A 22,377-nucleotide genomic window follows, 5' to 3' on the forward strand; every position below is an offset into this window, starting at 1 on the left:
TCTCCGCAAAAATATGGGCGGGGCTTCCTGCCAAGCCTCGGTCCCATCTCAGCCGTCTAGAGGCGAAGCGTTTCCGAAGCTCCGCTGTAGAGGGGGAAGATGGCGGTGGGTGTGTTCGCTCGGTTCGGCTCGCAGACTTTATTTGCTCCGTGGCTTTATTCGGCAACTGTGCGGGTGAGAAGCTCAAAACTTCCTCTTCTCCTTCGGGCACCGTTTCAACTCTCTGAGAGAGGCGGTGATTTTATAATTGCCGTTTCTAGCGAGTCCCGAAACGGCGCCCTGAGCGTTTTATTTCCCCCCAAAAAAGAGACCCTGGAAGTGCAGTGCTGTGGCAGTAGTGAAAGATAACACCGTTATCTGGACAGATGCGGAATAATAAGTTAGATTTCGCCCCCCGAAACTATTAACTAGTAATAATTAAACCCCCGAAACTATTAGTATTATTAACTAGTAAATGGTTAAAACCAAAAGTTTATTACCAACTCGTGGCTTTCAAGGAAGCGTCAAGGAAGCGTTCAGTACGTAACCTCAGACTTCTATACATATAATAGTCCTTTTAATCGGTTGTCTAATTGTTGCCTCTAATTTTTGACCATGAGGAATGCAATATCCAGTTCAGTCGCCATGTATATAGCCTCTGTTAAGAGAGTTGCCCGGGGTTTACCATCGTGGAGGTAGTCTATATGGGGTACGTGCCCCTATACACTCCATTATAGCATATACCCCATTATAACATCTATCCCATTGCAGTTCCTTGGCTCCATATTAAAGTGATTTTATTATGGTTTTATCTTAATTAATATATCCTGTGTTTTGTGTGTGTGTATGTGTGTGTCTGTGATATGACCTCTGCTAAATAAATAAAGAGGAGTCCTGCCAAACTTCGTTGGAAGGGGAGATCTGGCCGACTTTTGTTTGCTATAAATTGCCTAAAAATGTTGTGGTTCTTTTAGTAATATTTCTTATTAATACACCTACAACAAATTCTTAAAGAGTTTAGTGGGTGTTTTTTTAAAACTTTGTCTGGGCACTAGTTCAAAATATTTGCTGCTGTTGCTCAAATTAGCTCCTGCTGGGATTCTTTTGTAAAACTTGTGTAACTTTTACCATTTTTTTTAGCTTGCTAGTAACCTTTACCCTAGAGAGCATAGTGCTCTTGTTATCTCATTAGCAGCCTAGAATCTTTTTTCCCCACTTGATTCAATTTCTCATATAGTTTTTTCTTTACAACTTTATGATTAAGTGGTACAGTAATCTATAAATGCAGATGTTATGGTAATAGTAATAAATGCCTTTTAATTATAGGAGTTCAAATAAAACAAATGGCAACACATGTATTATGTTAGTGAATCACTTAATAGATAAAAATATCTTTTGGAGCTGTTTTACTGGGAATTTTGCACATAAGTGCAGCTTATATTATGGGTAATGCTATTTACCAACCAAAAGAAGCAGCTTGCTAATAACGTGAAACTCCTGTGTAATTTTTTTAACATATGGGTGATTAGCCTAATTTTTAGATGAACTACTGTAATTTATTTGTAATGATTCACCCATCATAATCCCCTTTTAACATCAATGGTAGTTCTAATCTATCTTTACCCATTTTTCTCAAATCAATGATTTCAGCGCCAATATGTACAAAGTTCATACCTTCAAATTGCAGTTTGCTCAAACTATCCAATTTCTTGTGACACTATCCCAGCTGTTTAAAAAAAAACACAGATTTGTAATCTTTTCCTTATTTACTTCCAGATTAACACTTAAGCAGAATAGAATTTGATGCAATGCTTTTTTGTAATCACTTGCTACTTCTTTTTTAAAAACAAATGTTATTCTTTTATCACCAAAGATAAAATGCAAAACAGAGAAAAGGAGGAAAAAGAAACAAACTAACAAATATCCAATACTAGCAACAAAAAGAAAAATCTTGTGTGCAAAAGAAAAAAAAGCCCAAATATCAAATACATCTACATTAAACAAGAAAAAAATCCACCAGAGCTGAATGCTGAAAGACATATAAAAAGTAATATATTCCCCTCCCCTTATATAACGGCTCTACAACTAGTTATAAACTTTCCCATTGTATTTAACAAAAATAGTATAACAAAAATATCCCTGATGTGGAAATCTATTTGTTTAATAATCAAATTGACCCAACATCAATAGTCAATAGGTTACCCCAAAGTTAAAACTAATCTTCAAATCCCTCTGTTAACCATCTGTCATTGTATTTAACCTGTAGAAAATCCACAAACGGCTTCCAGTCTCTTATAAATTTGTCTAATCTGTTGTCTCTAATCAGAACAGTTAATTTTGCCATATCTGCTAATTCAGTGAATCCCACTCTTCAACAGTGTCCCTGTTTTCTTTCAGTGCTTAGCATATATAAGCCTTACAGAAGTCACCATGGAAAGAAATAAAGTTCCAAACTGTTTTTCAATTGGTCTGTCCATAATACCTAGAAGAAAAGTTTCAGGTTTCATTAATATTTGTATTCTGAATATTTTCTGCATTATCAATATTACATTTATCCAACACGATTTAGCATATTTACAAGATCACCACATATGATAGAATGTACCTGGATTTGGGTTGCATTTCCAAAACTATCAGTCTATAAAGGTAAAGGTAAAGGTTCCCCCGCACACACATGCGTGCTAGTCGGTCCGACTCTAGGGGGCGGTGCTCATCTCCGTTTCAAAGCCGAAGAGCCAGCGCTTGTCCGAGGACATCTCCGTGGTCATGTGGCCGGCATGACTGGACGCCAAAGGCGCACGGAACGCTGTTACCTTCCCACCGTAGTGGTCCCTATTTTTCTAATTGCATTTTTACGTGCTTTCGAACTGCTAGGTTGGCAGAAGCTGGGACGAGTAACAGGCGCTCACTCTGCTACGCGGCACTCGGGATTCGACCCGCCAAACTGCCGACCTTCCGATCGACAAGTTCAGCGTCCTAATCCACTGAGCCACCGCGTCCCTTCTATCAGTCTATATCGAGGCTCAAATACCAATGGTACATCATCTTAAAAAAAAAAATCAGACTATAATTCAAAGTAATTTTAAATCATTGGTCCATACATTCTCCCATCAGTCAAGCATTATATTGTAGCCAAACTTTGCCCATTTTACTGTACAATCTTTAAAAAATTCATCTTCCAGATTCATCTTAAAAACATTTTATAAATTTTAGCAATTTTTAATTCCTGCAAATTCAAAAGTTTAATCTTTCAAAGATCATATAATAATTAAACCAATCTCAAACAAATCTTTCACTTACTAATTGTTCTCTTGTTTTTATCTTCTTGTTTGTATCTTTTTCAAATATCAGTAGATCTCGATATATCATTAGAATTAGAATTTTCATTAATGAGAATCACCCCCAAATACTTTATCTGTTTCATAACTTTAATCAGATTTTAAATTCCATTTCCTCTGCTCTTCTGCATTCATATTCTTAGTCAATATTGTCATCCTTAATTTATTTCTTTTTAAACCTGCCACTTCTCCAAATATTTTAACCTTTCTCATAACCTATTCAATGTTCTCTATCAGGTCCTGCAAAATCAAAAACAAGTCATCAACAAAAGCACAAAGTTTATACTTATGTGCTTTACTTTGTAATCCTTTTACTCATTTAGCAATTCCAGTAGATAAATAATAAGGGGGATAAAAGACACCCCTGTCTTGTTCTTTCTGGATGTACATAGAATTTCCTTGTAGAATAGAGTTCATTAAGTCTTTCATTGGAAGAAGTAATTGTGTTTTTCTATTGTTGTAAGTCACAACAATAGAAAAACACAGTCTGCTTAAAATAATACTACACAAACATTAGCTGTTGTCATGTTTTAATTGAACATAAGATGGAAACATTCACAGTGCAGGGTGGAAAAAGTATGTGAACCCCTAGCCTAATGACTTCTCCAAGAGCTAATTGGAGCCAGGAGTGAGCCAATCTTGACTCCAATCAGTGTGGTGATATTGGATGTGTTGCTGACAATTGTCCTGCCCTTTAAAAACACACCTGTTTTGGGTTTACTGGTCTCAAGAAGCACTGTCTGATATGAACCATGCCTCGCAGAAAAGAGCTCTCAGAAGACCTACGATCAAGAATTGTTGACTTGCATGAAGCTGGAAAGGGTTACAAAAGTATCTCCAAAAGCCTTGATGTTCATGTGTCCACGGTAAGACAGACTGTCTACAAATGGAGAAAGTTTAGCACTGTTGCTACTCTCCCTAGGCGTGGTCATCCTGTAAAAATGACTGCAAGAGCACAATGCATAATGCTTAATGAGGTAAAGAAGATTCCTAGTGTGTCAGCTAAAGACCTACAGAAATCTCTGGCACATGCTAACATTTTTGTTGACACATCTACAATAAGGAAAACATTAAACAAGAATGGAGTACATGGGAGGACACCACAGAGGAAGCCATTGCTGTCCAAAAAAAAATATTGCAGCACATTTGAAGTTTGCAAAAGAGCATGTGGATGTTCCACAGCACTACTGGCAAAATATACTGTGGACAGATGAAACCAAAATTGAGTTGTTTGGGAAAAACACACAACACTAAGTGTGGAGAAAAAAAGGCACAGCACACCAACATCAAAACCTCATCCCCACTGTGAAACATGGCGGAGGGAGCATCATGGTTTGGGGCTGCTTTGCTGCCTCAGGGCCTGGACAGATTGTTGTCATTGATGGGAAAATAAATTCCAGAGTTTATCAGGACATTTTGCAGGAAAACGTACGACCATCTGTCCGCCAACTGAAGCTCCGCAGAGGATGGGTGATGCAACAGGACAATGACCCAAAGCATGCAAGTAATTCAACAAAACAATGGCTTCAACAGTACAGAATACGCCTTCTGGAGTGGCCCAGTCAGAGTCCTGACCTCAACCCGATTGAAATGCTGTGGCATGACCTTAAGAGAGCGATTCACACCAGACATCCCAAGAATATTGCTACACTGAAACAGTTTTGTGCAGAGGAGTGGTCCAAAATTACTCCAGATCGTTGTGCAGGTCTGATCTGCAACTACAGGAAACGTTTGGTTGAGGTTATTGCTGCCAAAGGAGGGTCAACCAGTTATTGAGTCCAAAGGTTCACATACTTTTTCCACCCTGCACTGTGAATGTTTCCATCTTATGTTCAATTAAAACATGACAACAGCTAATGTTTGTGTAGTATTATTTTAAGCAGACTGTGTTTTTCTATTGTTGTGACTTACATGACGTTTAGAGCGCATTTTATGGCCAATTCATGCAAAACTCCACGTAATCCCAAAGGGTTCACATACTTTTTCTTGCAACTGTACATGGCGACTGAACTGAATATTGCATTTCTCATGGTCAAAAATTAGAGGCATCAATTAGACAACAGTTCTTTTAAGAACTCACCGATTAAAAGGACTATTATATATATAGAGAAGACTGAAGTTACGTACTGAACGCTTCCTTGAAAGCCATGAGTTAGTAGTAGTTAAACTTTTGGTTCTGAAGCAGACTTTCTATATCATTTAAAAGGGAACTATAAGACCATTCCATTCTACAAGCAATATCTCTCGTTAAAATAGGAACAGGATCTTAAAAGAACACCCTACATTGTGGTTCTGTTATAATGGTAATGATACAGAGCATCTTCCAGAGATATATGGGATATGTAAATAAACAATTCAGATTAAGGATCACCAATATAGGAATGGAAACTTCCATGTCCTTCTGCAGACCATGTTGAACTTCCTCTGGAGCATAATGTTTTGAGGGCAATTTACTTGTCAGAATTACATCATCTAAAGAAAAAACAATGAAAGGACATTGTTTTGGTGCATGTCAGGAGCATTGAATCAATTATGAGCTGAAATCTTACTTTGCCAGGTAATGTTCGTTTAGTTATGACTCAGTTTATTGTGTGAATCCAGTTTTATTTTATATGCATTATACTCTTTCGTAAACCAATACTGATTTATTTACTAAACACGGTTAATCAAATCATGCCTTGAAGTAATGAGTAATATTAGTGGCAGACTTTACATAAAATGTTTTTGTAAGGAGCATGGCAACATCAAGACATGTAAAGCAGAATACTTGAAAACATTTATACACATTATCACTATTATTCACTGTAGCAGCTGCCTTGATGCAATAGTTACAGTTAAGAAATATCTCTAGGTTAAAATGACCCTTTTTCTTTTCCAGCATTTCACCCATGGAACAAACGTACTATATCAAACTAAGAGTCCTCAAGGCGGCTTCTTTTCACCGATTCAGAAAGTGATGCTATCACCAGATGCTTTTCATGGGAAAGTGGCCTTTATCACAGGCGGTGGTACGGGCATTGGAAAAGGGATGACAAATGCACTGTCTCATCTGGGAGCAGAATGTGTTATAGCAAGCCGGTAAAAACAAAACTTATTACAGCTCCATGTTCTCTTTATTCCTACTAATCCTAGTTGGATGATAAATGTTAGGCATATGGTGATAGCCTACAATGTTGGGTTGAAAATATATTAACCATGATGTTGTGACTTTAAGATGTTAATTGGCCAATGGGTGTGTAAGTGTTCTCATGGCCATAAGAGGGAGTTAGGAACGTAGCTTCTCTCTCTGAATTCACTGCTCTCTACTATTACTGTTTTTCCTCTGTTTTGCTGTACTGTTGGTTTACTACTGTGATAAACCTGTACAACTGTGTATTGACCTCTGGACCGGTAAGAAGATTTTGTATTACTCCTTGGACTGTTGCTATTGTGCATGACCTGGACTGTTTATTTTTGACCGTGCATTTTTGTTCTTACACCACCTCAAAGTAAAATACTTTTTGCTTTTACAACTCAGTGTACTCTTGTGGTTACTGTGTGACTCTTACTGCTCTCAGTACCCTTCCTTGTCTGTGCAACTCTTTGGTAGCACAAGGAGACCTCTGCATAACAATCCTTAACAATAAATACAAAGTAATCTCTTGCTGGATAAATCCCTCTTTGCTTTGTTTAATGTTGTATACTGGATGAGGCACAACAGTGACAGACTTGCTGCAAATTCCCAAGAGCATGTTTGCTTCTTCATTTTCTGGGGAAATCCATAAATTCTCAGAGCATCTAAGATAGCAGTAGCAATAATACTTAGACTTAAATACCACTTCACAGTGCTTTACAGCCCTGAGTGGTTTACAGAGTCAGCATATGGCCCCCAGCAATCCGGGTCTTCATTTTACTGACCTCGGAAGGATAGAAAACTGAGTCAAACTTGAGCCGGTAAGACTTGAACTGCTGGTGGTCAGCAGAATTAGCCTGCACTAGTGCATTCTAACCATTGCGCCACCATGGCTCTGATAGATGCCAGTAGTCTCCTAAAGACCCTAAGATTGAGTCCCTTTAGTGTAGGAGTGTCAAACTTGCAATGTCACATGACATGTCACGACATATCACGACTTTTTTCCCATTACCAGAGCTGGGGTGGGCATGGTTTCAGCATGACGCATCCAGCCTGTGGGCCAGCAGTTTGACACCCCTGCTTTAGTACATCAATAGTACTAGTATAGATAGTATAGTATAGATAATATAATATAATATAATATAGATAGTACAGATAATAGTAACTATTACATAAGGAACAATATGAAGAATCTGTAGCCACATTTTCAAAAGTATATAACACTATATATATAGTATATTTTTGTAGTTGTCAAATATTTTACAAGGTATGTAGTTATGTAAGTTATTGAGCAGCATGGTGGCCTAGCGGATAAGATGCTTTCCTCCTATTGGGAAGGCTGAGAGTTCAATCCTTAGTAATGACAGGTGTTTCTCTTCCAGGCTGCCAAGAAAAAATATTTGCTGCAAACTCGGTGTGGCATCAGAAGGGTATTTGGCCAGTAAGCGCTCAGCTCCATCCAGTTGCGCCAACTCTACCCAAATTAAGGGATTATAGGGTCATAAAAAGGGAGGGTTTTTTATTATGTAATCTATAGGAACTCAGTCTTATTTATAACTGTTTGCAGGAATCTTGATGTATTGAATCAAACAGCAGAAGAAATATCTTCCAAAACTGGAAATAAGGTATTTAAAATTGTTATTAATATTGGTGCACAACATCTGAATCTAGTATTTTAAATTTTATTTAAATTTAAATTATATTTTTAAAATTTATTTTATTTTATTTTTGCTGCTAGTGATTATGTAATTATTTTACTTTATTACTAGGTTCATGCAATTCAATGTGATGTGAGAGATCCAGAATCTGTTACCAATGCAGTCAGTCGATTAATTGATGTGGCTGGGCATCCTGATGTAAGTAATTAAAATTTTTGATTTATTATTCCTGGAAAAATAGCGTAATGTGTAACAAAAAAGAATGTCATATACGTAAACTAGTCAAGCAAAAGGCAATACAAATTGCCTTTTATTGTAATTTCAAAGTAAGATTAACTAATATATATATATATATATATTTGTGTAAATTTTTTTGGATTGCTAACAAAGAATGTGTGTGTGTGTGTGTGTGTGTGTATACACTAATTGATCATACCCATAAAGCCCCATCCAGTGAAATAAGCCATAATATGATATAAGGTAAGCAAATCAGAATCTTATGAGAAATAATTTATCAAAAACCGAATCCAGTAGATTCAGGAGTTGCTCCTTGTCTCTTAATTAAACATTTCCCCAGTAGAAATGTTGACTTGTACTGTGAGCATACTTTCAATAATGTAGAGCAGGGGTCTTCAAACTCAGCCCTTTTATGACTCATGGACTTCAACTCCCAGAATTCCTCAGCCAGCATGCCTGGCTGAGAAATTCTGGGAGTTGAAGTCCATGAGTCATAAAAGGGCCGAGTTTGAAGACCTCTGATGTAGAGCATTTTCCGTATTGACAGAATTTTCTGCAAATTGTTTTGGGCAAAATTCTAGTGTAGTTTGTTTATATCAAGTTTAATTTCTGGAATGAAAGTCATATCTTGGAGTGACGTGTCAGGATTTGTAGTTCAAAACCTTGATCTAATGACAAAAACTAATTTTGATTGATATTCTGAGAGATTGTAGTGTGTGGCTACACAAACCTTTTCCTCCCTTCCATTACCCATCTAGTTTGCTGTCTCTTGATTTGGGGTCCTCTTTGGAATATTGTACCTCTTCCCTGGGAAGCCGTAATGCTATTGCCGGCATTCCCTTCCACTCCTTCTCCAGTTGCAGATTCCATCACATCAAGGTTGAGAAACACTGGAGTAAGCAATAGTGGTTGACTTGCATGGATTACTTTATGATTAATGTCGTTTTACTTGCCAGTTAGCAAATTTAGACACAGTCATGAGAAAAATACACACCATTCATTTTTTTATTTTGTTAACCTATTTCAACATACAGGTACTTGATTTTTATTACAACAATACTGTTCTGCCCTAGCCTATGTGAGTCCTTGTTCCCTCACAAGGACAAACCCCTATTTAACAAGTAGGCTGGAAAACAAACCCCTTTTATTTGCATTACAGACCTGATAATTGTCCCAAAAGCAACAGAACACGTTTCCAACGGAGAATTGTTCAAAAGCAAATGGAGCACGAGTCAAGCAGGGAATTTTTCACAGGCAAAGCAAACAAAACATGATCCCTTGAAACTGGAGTCCTTTGCAAACGGTTGCCTTCAGCAACCAGCCCTGCCCACACATTCCCTTTTTGTTATGCAGCCCCAAGGCATGGCTTCTCAATGCCTTCTCCTCCTTCCTTGGAGCCACCCCATTGCCTCCCTCTGTCCTACTCATGTTGCATGTCTGCGTTTATGAGCATCTATAATGTCCTCCAGCTGTGCATCCTCAGCACAGCTGGGTCTCAGCCTGAGCATGAGTGGAAGGGCCAGGCTCTTCATCAGTTTGTAAGTCCTGGAGTTCATCAGAGCCTTCCTCCGACTCTGATGGCTCTCCAGGGCCCTCCTCCTCCTCCTCCTCTGATTCCCTGGACTCAGCTGCCGGGTCCACTAGCTGGCACGGAATCACAACAAATACTGATAGATGTAACAAACAAACCACTTTTACATTTTATAGTCCAATGTGTAATTCAAGTAAACATCAATGCAATTTTTTTCATGTGGAAAACTTCCCATATTCATCATTATCTCAAGTACCTAAAATTAGAATCAGGTATACCAGGTCTGATCCACAGGATTAGAACATCATTAGAGAGGATCTGGGAAGAGACTGTATTATTTAAACCTCAGAGATTTAGTTTATTTATTCGTTATTATTGATGAGTGTGGTATCATACCTAGATTGAAAGGATATGAAGATTTTAAAACAGGGGTCTTCAAACTTGGTCCTTTTATGACTTGTAGACTTCAACTCCCAGAATTACTGAGCCAGCAAAGCCAAGTTTGAAGATCCTGTTTTAAAAGATGCCAACTAATCACAAGAAAACACTCAAAATCTCACAGCTGAAAAAATAAATCTCCATTGAGTAGTGGGAAACAATTCTTCCTAATGTCAGAGTCTGGTAGACATTTATAAGAAATAATTATTTGAAATTATTTCTGTCAGAGAGGTAGTACCTGTATTAAAGCTAAGAGTGTACTTTTTCCATAGAAACGGCATACCTGTTAAATTTTTGTTGAATAAAAAAACTGCAAAAATAATTTTTTCATATCTTTATATAGTATTTAAATGAAGATAAAATAAAAAAACAATTTTAGATAGGGTATACTTATTTTTTGACATGACTATATTGAAATAGTCTCCTAGTCTCTACAAGCTTCTAGAGCCAGAAGTATTACTTGACATGACAAGTTTTCACTGCTAGTCTTCTGTTTATGTAGAAATTGGTAGGTGCTTATTTGTTATCTCCAGTAAACTGTAGACCAAATTGAATACAGATGTAATGTATTTTTCTTTATTTCAGGTAATAATAAATAATGCTGCTGGAAATTTTGTTTCTCCTTCTGAACGTCTTTCTGCAAATGCATGGAAGACTATCACTGACATTGTTTTGAATGGTACTGCTTATGTAACTTTGCAAATTGGAAAAGAATTGATTAAAGCCCAGAAAGGTAAACTGAGATTGATAAACATCACTTTTTTGTCACTGAATGAAAGTGACATCTATGTTTATTTCCTTGCAGATGTCTGGAGATTTCAGTTTTTAGTATAGTTCATTATTCTGAAAATAAGCCTCATACTTTGTTAGTTTATTAGCAAACCCTTTTGCAAAGATGAGGCAACTTTTTTTACTTGTCCATCTTCTGGAGAAAAAGAAAACAGTTACTTTACATTACAGTCATATTTTTGTTTGTAGATATAAATTATGCAAACTAAATAGGCATTTTATGGAATGTTAGGCAGTTTTCACAGAATCCTTGTAATAATATGATGATTGAAAATGACTATCACTTTTCTCTGATTATCTGACTCCTACAAAATGTCTTGGCTTTGTTTCTGACACTACATAAGCCAAACAAAACAAAGGAAATATCTGCAAGACTTTTATAATAAGGCCCAACTTATTCAAGGCCCGACTCATGTGGGGGGTCACACTCTCGACCTGGTATTCCTGTCCGGACAGTGGTTGGATGATCTTGGAGGGGGTTCACCAGTCATTGTTCCCCTGTCATGGTCCGACCATTATCTCCTGCGGCTGGTCTTCCATTATGCCACCCCCCTGCCGCTGGGCTGCAGAACCAACCAGATGGTTCCGCCCCAGGCGCCTAATGGACCCAGAATGGTTCCGGATGGCACTTGGGTCTATACCCATCGCCCTCACTCACAGCCCAGTTGATGCCTTGGTTGATGCCTGGGAAAAGGCGGCCACTGAGGCACTCAACTGTGTTGTACCCTTGCGACCACTGACCCGGCGCAGATCCCGTTGGGCTCCATGGTTTTCTGTGGAGCTCCGGGAGATGAAGCGTCAGAAACGGGGTCTAGAGAGCGGTTGGAGGTCCAGCTGTTCCGAATCTGACCGATTACAGTTAAGAACCTTCATAAGGTCTTACCTTGCTGCAATGAGGACAGTGAAGGCTAATTACTTTGCTGCCCTCATTGCGTCCTCAGGGGTCGGTTCTCTCTCCCCTCCTGTTCAACATCTATATGAAGCCGCTGGGCGAGATCATTCGTGGTTTTGGGGTGGGGTATCATCAATATGCTGATGATACCCAACTTTTTTTCTCCTCCCCGAACCAACCCAGTGCTGCCCTCGCCGTGATGTCCCGCTGCCTGGAGGCGGTCCAGGTCTGGATGGGGAGAAACAGGCTTCATCTCAATCCTGCCAAGACTGAGTGGCTGTGCATACCGGCATCTCGGACTAACCAGTCCATTCCACCTTTAATGATGGGGCGTGAGGTGTTACCCCCTGTCGATAGGGCTCGCAACTTGGGCGTTCTCCTGGACTCGCGGCTCAGTTTTGAAGACCATATAGGAGCCGTGACCAAGGGGGCTTTTGCCCAGGTTCCCCTGGTGCGCCAGTTGCGGCCCTACCTGGACCGAGATGCCCTACGCACTGTCACTCATGCGCTCGTGACCTCCAGATTGGACTACTGCAACGCGCTCTACATGGGGCTGCCCTTGAGAACCACTCGGAGGCTCCAGCTGGTGCAGAATGCAGCCGCGCGGGTTGTGATGGGGTTTCCCGATACTCCCATGTAACACCTCTACTCCGCGAGCTGCATTGGCTTCCGGTTGCCCTCCGGGTGAGATTCAAGGTGCTGGTGATGACCTATAAAGCCCTTAATGGCTTGGATCTGGGATATCTGAGGGAACACCTGCTGCCGGCATTAAGCACCCTTCATCCTGTGCGCTCCCACAGGGAGGGTCTTCTCAGGGTACTGCCGGTAAAAGATTGCCAGCGGACTATACCCAGGGGGAGGGCCTTCTCTGTGGGTGCGCCTGCCCTTTGGAATCAGCTGCCTGTAGAGCTTAGGACTGCCCCTGACCTTCGCTCATTCCGCCAGGACCTGAACACCTGGCTCTTCGAGCTTTCTGGCCTGGACTGAGAGTATTAACGGGTTTTAATAGTATTTTAATTGTAATTGGGGTTTTTAGTTCAAGGTTAGTGTAATTATTTTAATTGTTTTTAATTTTTGTAACTTCTTGTATTGTTTTTAAAAATAAAAACCTTGTGAACCGCCCTGAGTCCTACGGGAGAAGGGCGGTATATAAGTCTAATAAAATAAAATAAAATAAAATAAATAAAATAAAATAAAATAAAATAAAATAAAATAAATAAAATAAAATAAAATAAAATAAAATAAAATAAAATAAAATAAAATAAAATAAAATAAAAAATATGGCTGCTTAAACATTATTTTGCAACTTTTTTGCAACATTTGTAAGGGGATTTCGCAACTTTTTTGCAACATTTGTAAAGAACATTTTTTAAAAAAAATAAGATCATTAATTATGCTAAATATTATCTGCAATTTAATTATATGTCATATATTTTCTCTTTAACTTTATATTGCCAGTAACATGTTCAACCTATTCAACATGTTCAACATATTCTTATTGCTTAATGTGGAAACGTAGGCAAAGATATGCTCTGTTTCTGTTTTATTAACAGTTGGCCAACAAAACTGCAGCCTTTGGAACTAAGCTGCAAAGTAAAGAAATAAATATATATTAATTCATTTATTTGTCTAATAGATGGTAGCATATTTGCAAATCACAAATAATACAAATAATAGTTTTTACAATTATTCAGTATGTATCATCCCTTTCTGTTGCCAAAATAGTGCTGTCAACATGAGTATGAATTTCTTGTTTAAAATTGTATTCTTATTTTTGAAATGGATGCTTTTAAAGTCTACAAAGCAAAAAACTGAAATTACTGCATAATGCGCATCTGTATGAATAAATGATACAAAGATACAAACATGTCCATAAAGATTTACATGTAAATGCTAATATCTAGGTCTTCACTGATACATCTACAAGAAATATAAGAAAAGCTCAGTCAACTGTCAGGTCAAAGTTATAACTTATGGCCCACATTTATTTTCCTGTATTTTTCAGGGGCAGCATTTCTGGCCATTACAACAGTCTATGCAGAAAGCGGGTCTGGGTTTGTGGTGCCAAGTGCGTCTGCCAAAGCAGGTGTAGAAGCCCTGTGCAAGTGAGTACTACTTAAAAATGCATTACTTTTTCTTAATACCTTTGATTCTCTCCTTGAGAGGTAAATTTAGCTGTTTTACTGCTTCTACTTTAAACCTTTGTTTTAGATCTGTCTGTCTATACTTTTCACAGAACTGTAGTCTGTGCTCATTTACCAGTCTTACATTTTGCTGCAGCTATATTAATCTTTGGATGCAGAATATTTAATCTCTGATTTCTAGGTCTCTTGCAGCTGAGTGGGGTAGATATGGCATGAGATTCAATGTGATTCAACCAGGTCCAATAAAGACAAAGGTATGTTATTACCCATTAAGAAATTAACTGAGATCTTTGCAATGTCCAGAAGCACTGCCCCACTGAGGGTTGTATTTACCTCCATTTTGGGGCAAAGCCACGCCCATAGGAAGTCAATGGTTTGCTTAACAATTGGGAATTTGCTTAACCACCACCAGCACAAAAAAAGTCATAAAATTGGGATGATCAGATGAGTGACCCAATTTACAACTCTCAAGAGTTAGAGCTGTGATGGGTCGTAACTCAAAGAGTTCCTGTTATTGTGAGTGACCTTTTAGAAATAGAAATACTCTGGGAAGAGTGGAGCAGTGCTTCCTTGAGATCACATGTTTTATTTTACTGTTTATCTTTTTGCTATAGCAATCATTTTCCCCCCCCTCTTTTTCTTTAGGGAGCCTTCAGCCGCATGGACCCCACGGGGATATTTGAGAAAGAAGTGATCCAGAGAATTCCTTGTGGTCGTCTGGGAACTGTGGAAGAGATCGCCAACCTTGCCACCTACCTCTGTAGTGATTATGCGAGTTGGGTTAATGGAGCAGTAAGTTGATCCTGGGTGCATGAAGCTCACTGCTGCTGTTAGAAAAGTGTAATTTCACACAAGTGTCGCCTGATTCCTTGAAGGCATTTAATTACAGCATTTTTACGGAGCTCTGTGAGCTTGATGAGAATGCTTTATGAATCACTCATTAACTTTTTAGAAACTACCTACTACCTAGTGGAAAGAATGCTTTATGGACAAATTTAGTACAGTTCAGTAAGTCACAGAAATTGAGTACTTTAAAGGTATTTCTTCTTCTACAAAAGCTCTACTGAACTAATTCAGCTGATAATTTGAATTTCTTAATGAAACAACCTCTTCATCAATCTTACAGGTCATTAGAATCGATGGTGGTGAATATGTGAATATAGCTGGAGAATTCAATGAATTACGTAAGGTAATAATTTACAAGGAAAACTTTGTAACAAAAGGTTGCAAAATGGAAGACTCCATTGGATGTTTAATTGGTTAATACTGCCCTCCAAACTAACTTGAAGTTGAACATGATAACAGCAGCACGGTTACTGGTGGGACAATATTGGAAGAAGGATAGTTTGCCCACTATAGAAGAATGGGTGTTTAAAGTTTCGAATCTTGCAGAAATGTCTAAGATTTCTGCTTATTTGAAAGATCATTCACAGGAAAGATATATTTCAGTTTGGAGGAGATGGACAAATTATATTCAGAACAAATATGGGACTAAAAAGTTCCATTTAGCTTATGAGTAGATTTTAGTGGGATATTGTTATTGGTACTTTGTTTGTAGTTATGTTAAAGGGGAGTTAAAGCACATTATGAATTTGGTTAATTGTATATTAAGCATTGTAGGGACGCGGTGGCTCAGTGGGTTAGGACGCTGAGCTTGTCGATCGGAAGGTCGGCAGTTTGGCGGGTCGAATCCCGAGCGCCGCGTAACAGAGTGAGCGCCTGTTACTCGTCCCAGCTTCTGCCAACCTAGCAGTTCGAAAGCACATAAAAATGCAAGTAGAAAAATAGGGACCACTACAGTGGGAAGGTAACAGCGTTCCGTGCGCCTTTGGCGTCTAGTCATGCCGGCCACATGACCACGGAGACGTCCTCGGACAAGCGCTGGCTCTTCGGCTTTGAAACGGAGATGAGCACCGGCCCCTAGAGTCGGAAACGACTAGCACGCATGTGCGGGGGAACCTTTACCTTTACCTACCTTTATATTATGCATAATTTTTATTTAGAATATGATTATTGTATCTATAATCCTGTATTTAGCTCTGGGAAGTGGGGAGGGGAAGTGGGCGGGTTTGGGGTGGGAGGGATTTGGGGATATATTGTAAAATTTTGTTTTTAAAAACAGACAAAAAAAAATACTGCCCTCCATTCTGCTATACTTCCCATCATAGTTCTCGTTTTCCTCCCAATATCAGCTTTTGATGTTTGGTAAAAACATCCAGCCACTTTTAAGAGATATTTTTCCTCTTAAAAATTTGACGTATTACTATATACTTTTATTGGAGTATTAAGCTTAAGTCCCATTGATTTCACTTGGAAAACTTTGAGGATCTGTTCTGCTCTGAATGCAATTTAAGAACATTATCCCTGGCTGGGTCATACCCATTAAATCGACACACTACATGATGATAGTAGAAAATCGGCATCTCAACTACACTGTTTTCTTTTCTATGCTAGGTCACCAATGACCAGTGGAATATGATGGAACAAATGATACGAAAAACAAAAGGCTCATAATTTACATTTTTATGTGACTTTTTATATAGCTTATTTCTAAAATGTTCTGTATTCTAGTAATAAAATGCACTGCTGCTGATAATTATCTGTATGTCCACGTGTATCCATTTTAAGTTTACAAATCACAATATTACATTCTTTAGAAGCAGTATTTTAACAGGCATACACAAATTATCATATGTTAATACTTTCATAGTTTCTTTTCGTATATGGGTAGTGCTTGATTTACGACCACAATTTGGTCCAGAACTTCTATCGTAAGTTGTTGAGGTTGAGCCCAATTTTTTAACAACTTTTAGACAGGCATTAAGCAAACCATCATGGCCCTTAAGCAAATCCAGCTTCCCCAAAGGGTGTTGGGTTTTTTTTTTTGCTAGAAATTGGCAAAAAAAGGTCACAAATCTTGATCACATGATCCCAGGATGCTGCAACCAGTCATAAATGTAAGCTGGTTGACAAGTGCTTGTTTTGCAGTCAGGAGGAGTGGTGCAACAGGTGTAAGTGTGAGTGCAGGTCATCAATCACTTCTTCCAAAGCCATTGTAATTTTGAAACATTGTGAAATGAACAGCAGTAAATTGAAGAACTATTGTTTATGATCAGTAGTCTATCTTGAGTAACAAATGGATTTCTCATGTCATTGAATTGTCTAGAATCTTAAGATGGGACTTGCCTCTGTATCAGACAGTTTGATATAACAACTATACCATTTAATATTCAGATTTGTGAGTCTATATTCATATTTGGTGAAAATCGGACAGGTGTCCATAATTTTTCAGAAGGAATTGCATTTGAAGTACAATTATATAATTATTGTACCTATGGCATTGGTAAGAAAATATTTTAAAAACATACATTATGAAACATACTTTCTATTATGAAGAAAAATAAAGATATGTTTGCTTGGGCTAGAGGAAGAAATTGTGCCATTTAATGAAGAAGAAGAGGCAGAGATTAAATCTGAATGCTCCTACATTTACTATAGAAATGGGAGGAAGAATCCTATCATGATTTTATTTTGATAATATTGGAAGGAGCAGTGTCCACTAGAGGGGACCATAACACAATATTCTAGTTATAAAAGCCTGAAAATATTTGACAATTTGTATCACATTCTCCTTGATTTGAAAGTTTACAGACATTGCTCTGATTAATTCAGTTAATGCTGTTGATGCTGTTTCCATTTTTTTTGATGCTGATGATTATTGGAGTGCATCCTTGAACTGAAATTTTTTTGCAAATGTTGGCATAAATATTTAATATAACATTTTGGAAATTATAGGAGTTCTCTTCATTTCAATTTGGCATTTAAGGCATTGGGGATAAACCAGATGGCCCTGAAATCTGATGTATTTGCTGGTGTCCATTTAATGTTGTTGTTGTTGTTGTTAGTTGCGAAGTCGTGTCCGACCCATCGTGACCCCATGGACAACGTTCCTCCAGGCCCTCCTGTCCTCTACCATCTTCTGGAGTCCATTTAGGCTCACGACTAATGCTTCAGTGACTGCATCCAATCCAGCCACCTCATTCTCTGTCGTCCCCTTCTTCTCTTGCCCTCAACCTTTCCCAGCATTAGGCTCTTTTCCAGTGAGTCCTTACTTCTCAGAAGGTGGCCAAAGTGTTTGAGTTTCAACTTCATGATCTGGCCTTCTAAAGAGCAGTCAGTGTTGATCTCCTCTAGGACTGACCGGTTTGATCGCCTTGCAGTCCAAGGGACTCGCAGAAGCACCATAGATCAAAGGCTTCAATTCTTTGGTGCTCAGCCTTTCTTATGGTCCAACTTTCACAGCCATACATTGCAACTGGGAAGACCATAGCCTTGACTATGTGCACTTTTGTTGGCAAGGTGATGTCTTTGCTTTTTAGTGTGTTGTCTAGGCTTGCCATGGCTTTCCTCCCCAGGAGCAAGTGTCTTTTAATTTCTTGGCTGCAGTCCCCATCTGCGGTGATCTTGGAGCCCAGGAAAATAAAATCTGTCACTACCTCCATTTCTTCCTCATCTATTTGCCAGGAATTGAGAGGGCCAGATGCCATGATCTTAGTTTCCTTAATGTTCAGCCCAACTTTTGTACTTTCCTTCTTCACTCGCAACAAGAGGCTCTTTAGTTCCTCTTCACTTTCTGCCATTAGAGTGGTATCATCTGCATATCTTAGGTTGTTGATATTTATTCCGACAATCTTAATTCCAACTTTTGATTCATCTAGCCCTGCCTTTCTCATGATGTGCTCTGCATATAAGTTAAATAGGCAAGGTGACAGTATACAGCCTTGCCGGACTCCTTTCCCAATTTTGAACTAGTGAGTGGTTCCGTGTCCAGTTCTCACTGTTGCTTCTTGACCCGCATATAGGTTTATCAAGAGACAAATAAGATGGTCTGGTACTCTCATCTCTTTAAGAACTTGCCACAGTTTGTTGTGATCCACACAATCAAATGCTTTAGCATATTCAATGAAGCAGAAGTAGATGTTTTTCTGGAACTCCCTAGCTTTCTCCATGATCCAGCGTATGTTGGCAATTTGATCTCTAGTTCCTCTGCCTCTTCGAAATCCTGCCTGTACTTCTGGAAGTTCTCGATCCACATACTGCTGGAGTCTAGCTTGTAGGATTTTAAGCATAACTTTACTGCTTAAATGTACAACTGCTAATTCTAACTTTGTCACAGATTACTAGGAGCAGAATGTGTTAGACAGGTGGGACCAGATTCAGTTCTCAATAATTGATACTGCATTGTACGAAGTAAACCAAATCATCCTTAAAAGACATCTGAAACTATTGAATTTGGACCACATTCTTAATCAAGGTCAGCATTCTCACATTCTCTTTAACTTTATTTGGATTGATATAGTTTATTAAATTGTGCTAACCCACTTGATTTGGTATGGGTTGTTTTTTTTGTCATGATTTAATGTATCTGTACTACATAAACCCAGAAATAGATTAATTCCCTAAGCCAAATAAATATGCGAAAATCCAGCATCAGAGCAGAGTTGTTTTGTCTAGCTTGGCATTGTCTAAATAACAGAGAAACATGGCCTTTCTTGTGTTGTCAGATTGCAGTTTCCCTCACTTGTAGTCATCATGGCCAGAAATAGAAATAAAAATGTTTAAAGAACACCGACGTATCCCCTTTATTGTAAATAGCTCTCCAGGGTTTCAGTTAGGAATCTTTCTCAACTCTACCTGCTAATGCCCTATACCAGTGATGGCAAGCCTTTTAGAGACTGAGTGCCAAAAACTGCCCCCCACTAGCCCGCCTGCGGGGCCACCCACCGCCTCCACGGCCCAGTGATTGCCCAGGTGGCCCAGCAACGCCATGGTAGCCACGCCCTCAGCCCCACCCCGCAGCATCAACTGTGTGTGACGGGTGCAAGGGTGAAGTCTTGTCTCCACTGCTTGGCTGCCATGTCCTTGGCTGCACTGCTCTGCATGGCCTGCACTTGGGGGCGACTCTCCTCCAGGGGGCTGCTGGTGGGACCGCGGGGCGAAGTGGGCCTGAGGTGATGGTGCGTGTGCCCACAGAGAGACCTCTGAGTGCTGCCTCTGGCATGCGTGCCATAGGTTCGCCACCACTGCCCTATACAGACCTTGAAAATTTAGCAGAAAAGCATGCTTTCTGTCACTAAGCTGTAGTGTTTTCCTTGGATGACGTTGACATAAACGAAAACTAATGGTGCTGGGAATCATTCTTGAGTACATGTATCCTTGTGCTTTAATTTATAATAAAATATACTAAGATGAATTAGTAATTAATATTCATTGGCCTAATTTATGAAGATTCACAGCAGCTGCTCTATTAAATGCCAGTGGGCTTTGTAGCCACACAGTATTAACAAAAATTAGGGCATGTATATTTAGATGCTTAATTATAGGTTCATCTTGAGTAACATTTGAGTCAGGATTGATATTTTGATCAACAGGAGTATTGATCCTGTATTAATACATATCTACCATGGTAAATAAAAGGAATATCCTATAAGACAAGCTTTTTCAAAAGCCATAATTATATATCAAGTGACTTATTGATGTCTTACATAATTTACAATTAGCTAAAATGATTTCACTGTAACTTTATCTGTTCACAGTATTACTAAATGCTAATAATTAAACAGTTCTATAACCATATGAAGCTGCCTTCTACTGAAGTAGTATGCAAATTCTTTGACCATGCAATAGCCCATACAAGTTACCATTGTTTAAATGGTTAATGCTTGAAGTAGAATTAAGAAAATAGCCTTCTGACTTGATTAAGCAGTAAGCTTGATGCAGTAATCTTTCTGATGAAGAAACACTCCTAAATGGTAGTATAAATTTAAAAAAACATACAAACACTTGCTAATTTTATCTTACTTGTATCAGTGAAATGTACATTCTAGTTGTCATATGATAGGGAAAAAATGCAGCTTTACATTATATTAAGTAACTGTCCTTGAAAGTATATTTAAAGGAATAGATTGATCAAGAAAGCATACAGTAATAAAAATAGATGTGTCGCAAATTAAATCAACATTAATACAGACTTGGGAATATTATCACATTTGTTTGGAAGATCTGACTGGGTGCAGTGAATAAATTTCAGCCCAGTAAAGTACAGTTTCCCAAAATCTATTAAAATAAATGAATGTATGAAGATTTGATAAATAATATTTTAAATGTTTATATAATGGCATTTGAATTGATATGATTGACAATAAGCCTCTCTACCTTCCTTTTGAAGTAAACAGTAGTAGAGTGTACTTTCATTGGATTGTTACAAATAAATGACAAAACTACTCAAAATATTTAAATGGAAATTCTCACATAGGTATGTATAGAGTCAGACACAATGTTTGCTGTATTCCTTGAGTCATTTCTAGGTTAGGTACATGGATGATAATAGCAATTTTATTGGTGCTGCATATGCTTCAACCACTTACAAAAATTAGGAGATAAATTTACTATTTCTTGTGGAGAATAGGAGGAAAATTAGCTGGGGTTGTGGGATGATCCATATGATTGTGAAGACTTTATTTTAGAACAGAATATCAAACAAATTGTGTACCGGTATATTAGCATATTAAATTTAATTATAGATTACACAGAATGATGTAAAAACAGCAGTTTGCAGGAGTTATATTATGCAAAATGTGTAAATAGTTTTAGAAAAATGGACTGACATTCTCTGATTTACAAATGCTAAAGATTGAAAGTAAAATATGAGGCAATTTTATGTATTAATCTTTAACTGATTAGAAATATGCCATTTGTCTGGTAAAAATACAATGTTCTTCTTGCCAGGCAACAAGGAAGCTTAAAAACACGTCAGGAAGTTCAGCACCTTCACATCCAGAACCTCTGTTGACCTTGGTAGTGAATTTAAAGAAGCTGGAGAGCGGGACATTTATAACATGTTGGAAGTTGACCTGATCAATGTAATCTAAAGCACTGCTGATGTTTCTATGCCCAAATCCTTTCTCACCTGAAACTGTTTTGCAAATAATGAACTTCTTAAATATTTCTCAGTGGTTTCTGGCATATTTAGATATGGGATATCTCCTAGAAAGAGGTGACTAGTCTTTTTGGATTGATTGACTTACAGTACACTTGACAAAAAGGCTAACCTTCACTTTCTAGAAGATGACACCACCAAAAAATTCTGGTGGATCCCAGCAGTCTCCCTCCTATCCATGTCCTACATTCCTTTACAAGAAAGGAAAGAAAAATAATAAATCCACCATCATCCTAAACTGATTTTAAATGAGTGTTTCT

At 38.3% G+C, this 22,377-nt stretch overlaps 1 protein-coding gene across 1 annotated transcript; it reads left to right on the forward strand.

Annotated features, from left to right (window-relative positions):
* Window positions 1–40: 40 nt before the first annotated feature.
* On the forward strand, window positions 41–16,714 carry DECR1 (2,4-dienoyl-CoA reductase 1). Its single transcript, XM_083357963.1, has 10 exons — window positions 41–174; window positions 6,196–6,395; window positions 7,997–8,054; window positions 8,199–8,285; window positions 10,879–11,026; window positions 13,980–14,079; window positions 14,300–14,372; window positions 14,764–14,910; window positions 15,245–15,307; window positions 16,573–16,714. The coding sequence occupies exons 1-10, from the start codon at window positions 100–102 to the stop codon at window positions 16,630–16,632; spliced, it is 1,011 nt and encodes a 336-aa protein (XP_083214089.1). The 5' UTR covers window positions 41–99; the 3' UTR covers window positions 16,633–16,714.
* The last annotated feature ends 5,663 nt before the right edge of the window (window positions 16,715–22,377 follow it).

The sequence above is a fragment of the Vipera ursinii genome, assembly GCF_947247035.1.
Source record: "Vipera ursinii genome assembly, chromosome: 3".
In the NCBI taxonomy this organism is placed as follows: Eukaryota; Metazoa; Chordata; class Lepidosauria; order Squamata; family Viperidae; genus Vipera; species Vipera ursinii.

Bases quoted from the DNA above. Each gene is read 5' to 3' on its own strand.
- DECR1 (XM_083357963.1), top strand. From the start codon at position 100: ATGGCGGTGGGTGTGTTCGCTCGGTTCGGCTCGCAGACTTTATTTGCT. The intron at 6,396-7,996 runs GTAAAAACAAAA...AACTGTTTGCAG, and splicing joins GAATGTGTTATAGCAAGCCG to GAATCTTGATGTATTGAATC. The intron at 14,080-14,299 runs GTGAGTACTACT...TCTGATTTCTAG, and splicing joins GGTGTAGAAGCCCTGTGCAA to GTCTCTTGCAGCTGAGTGGG.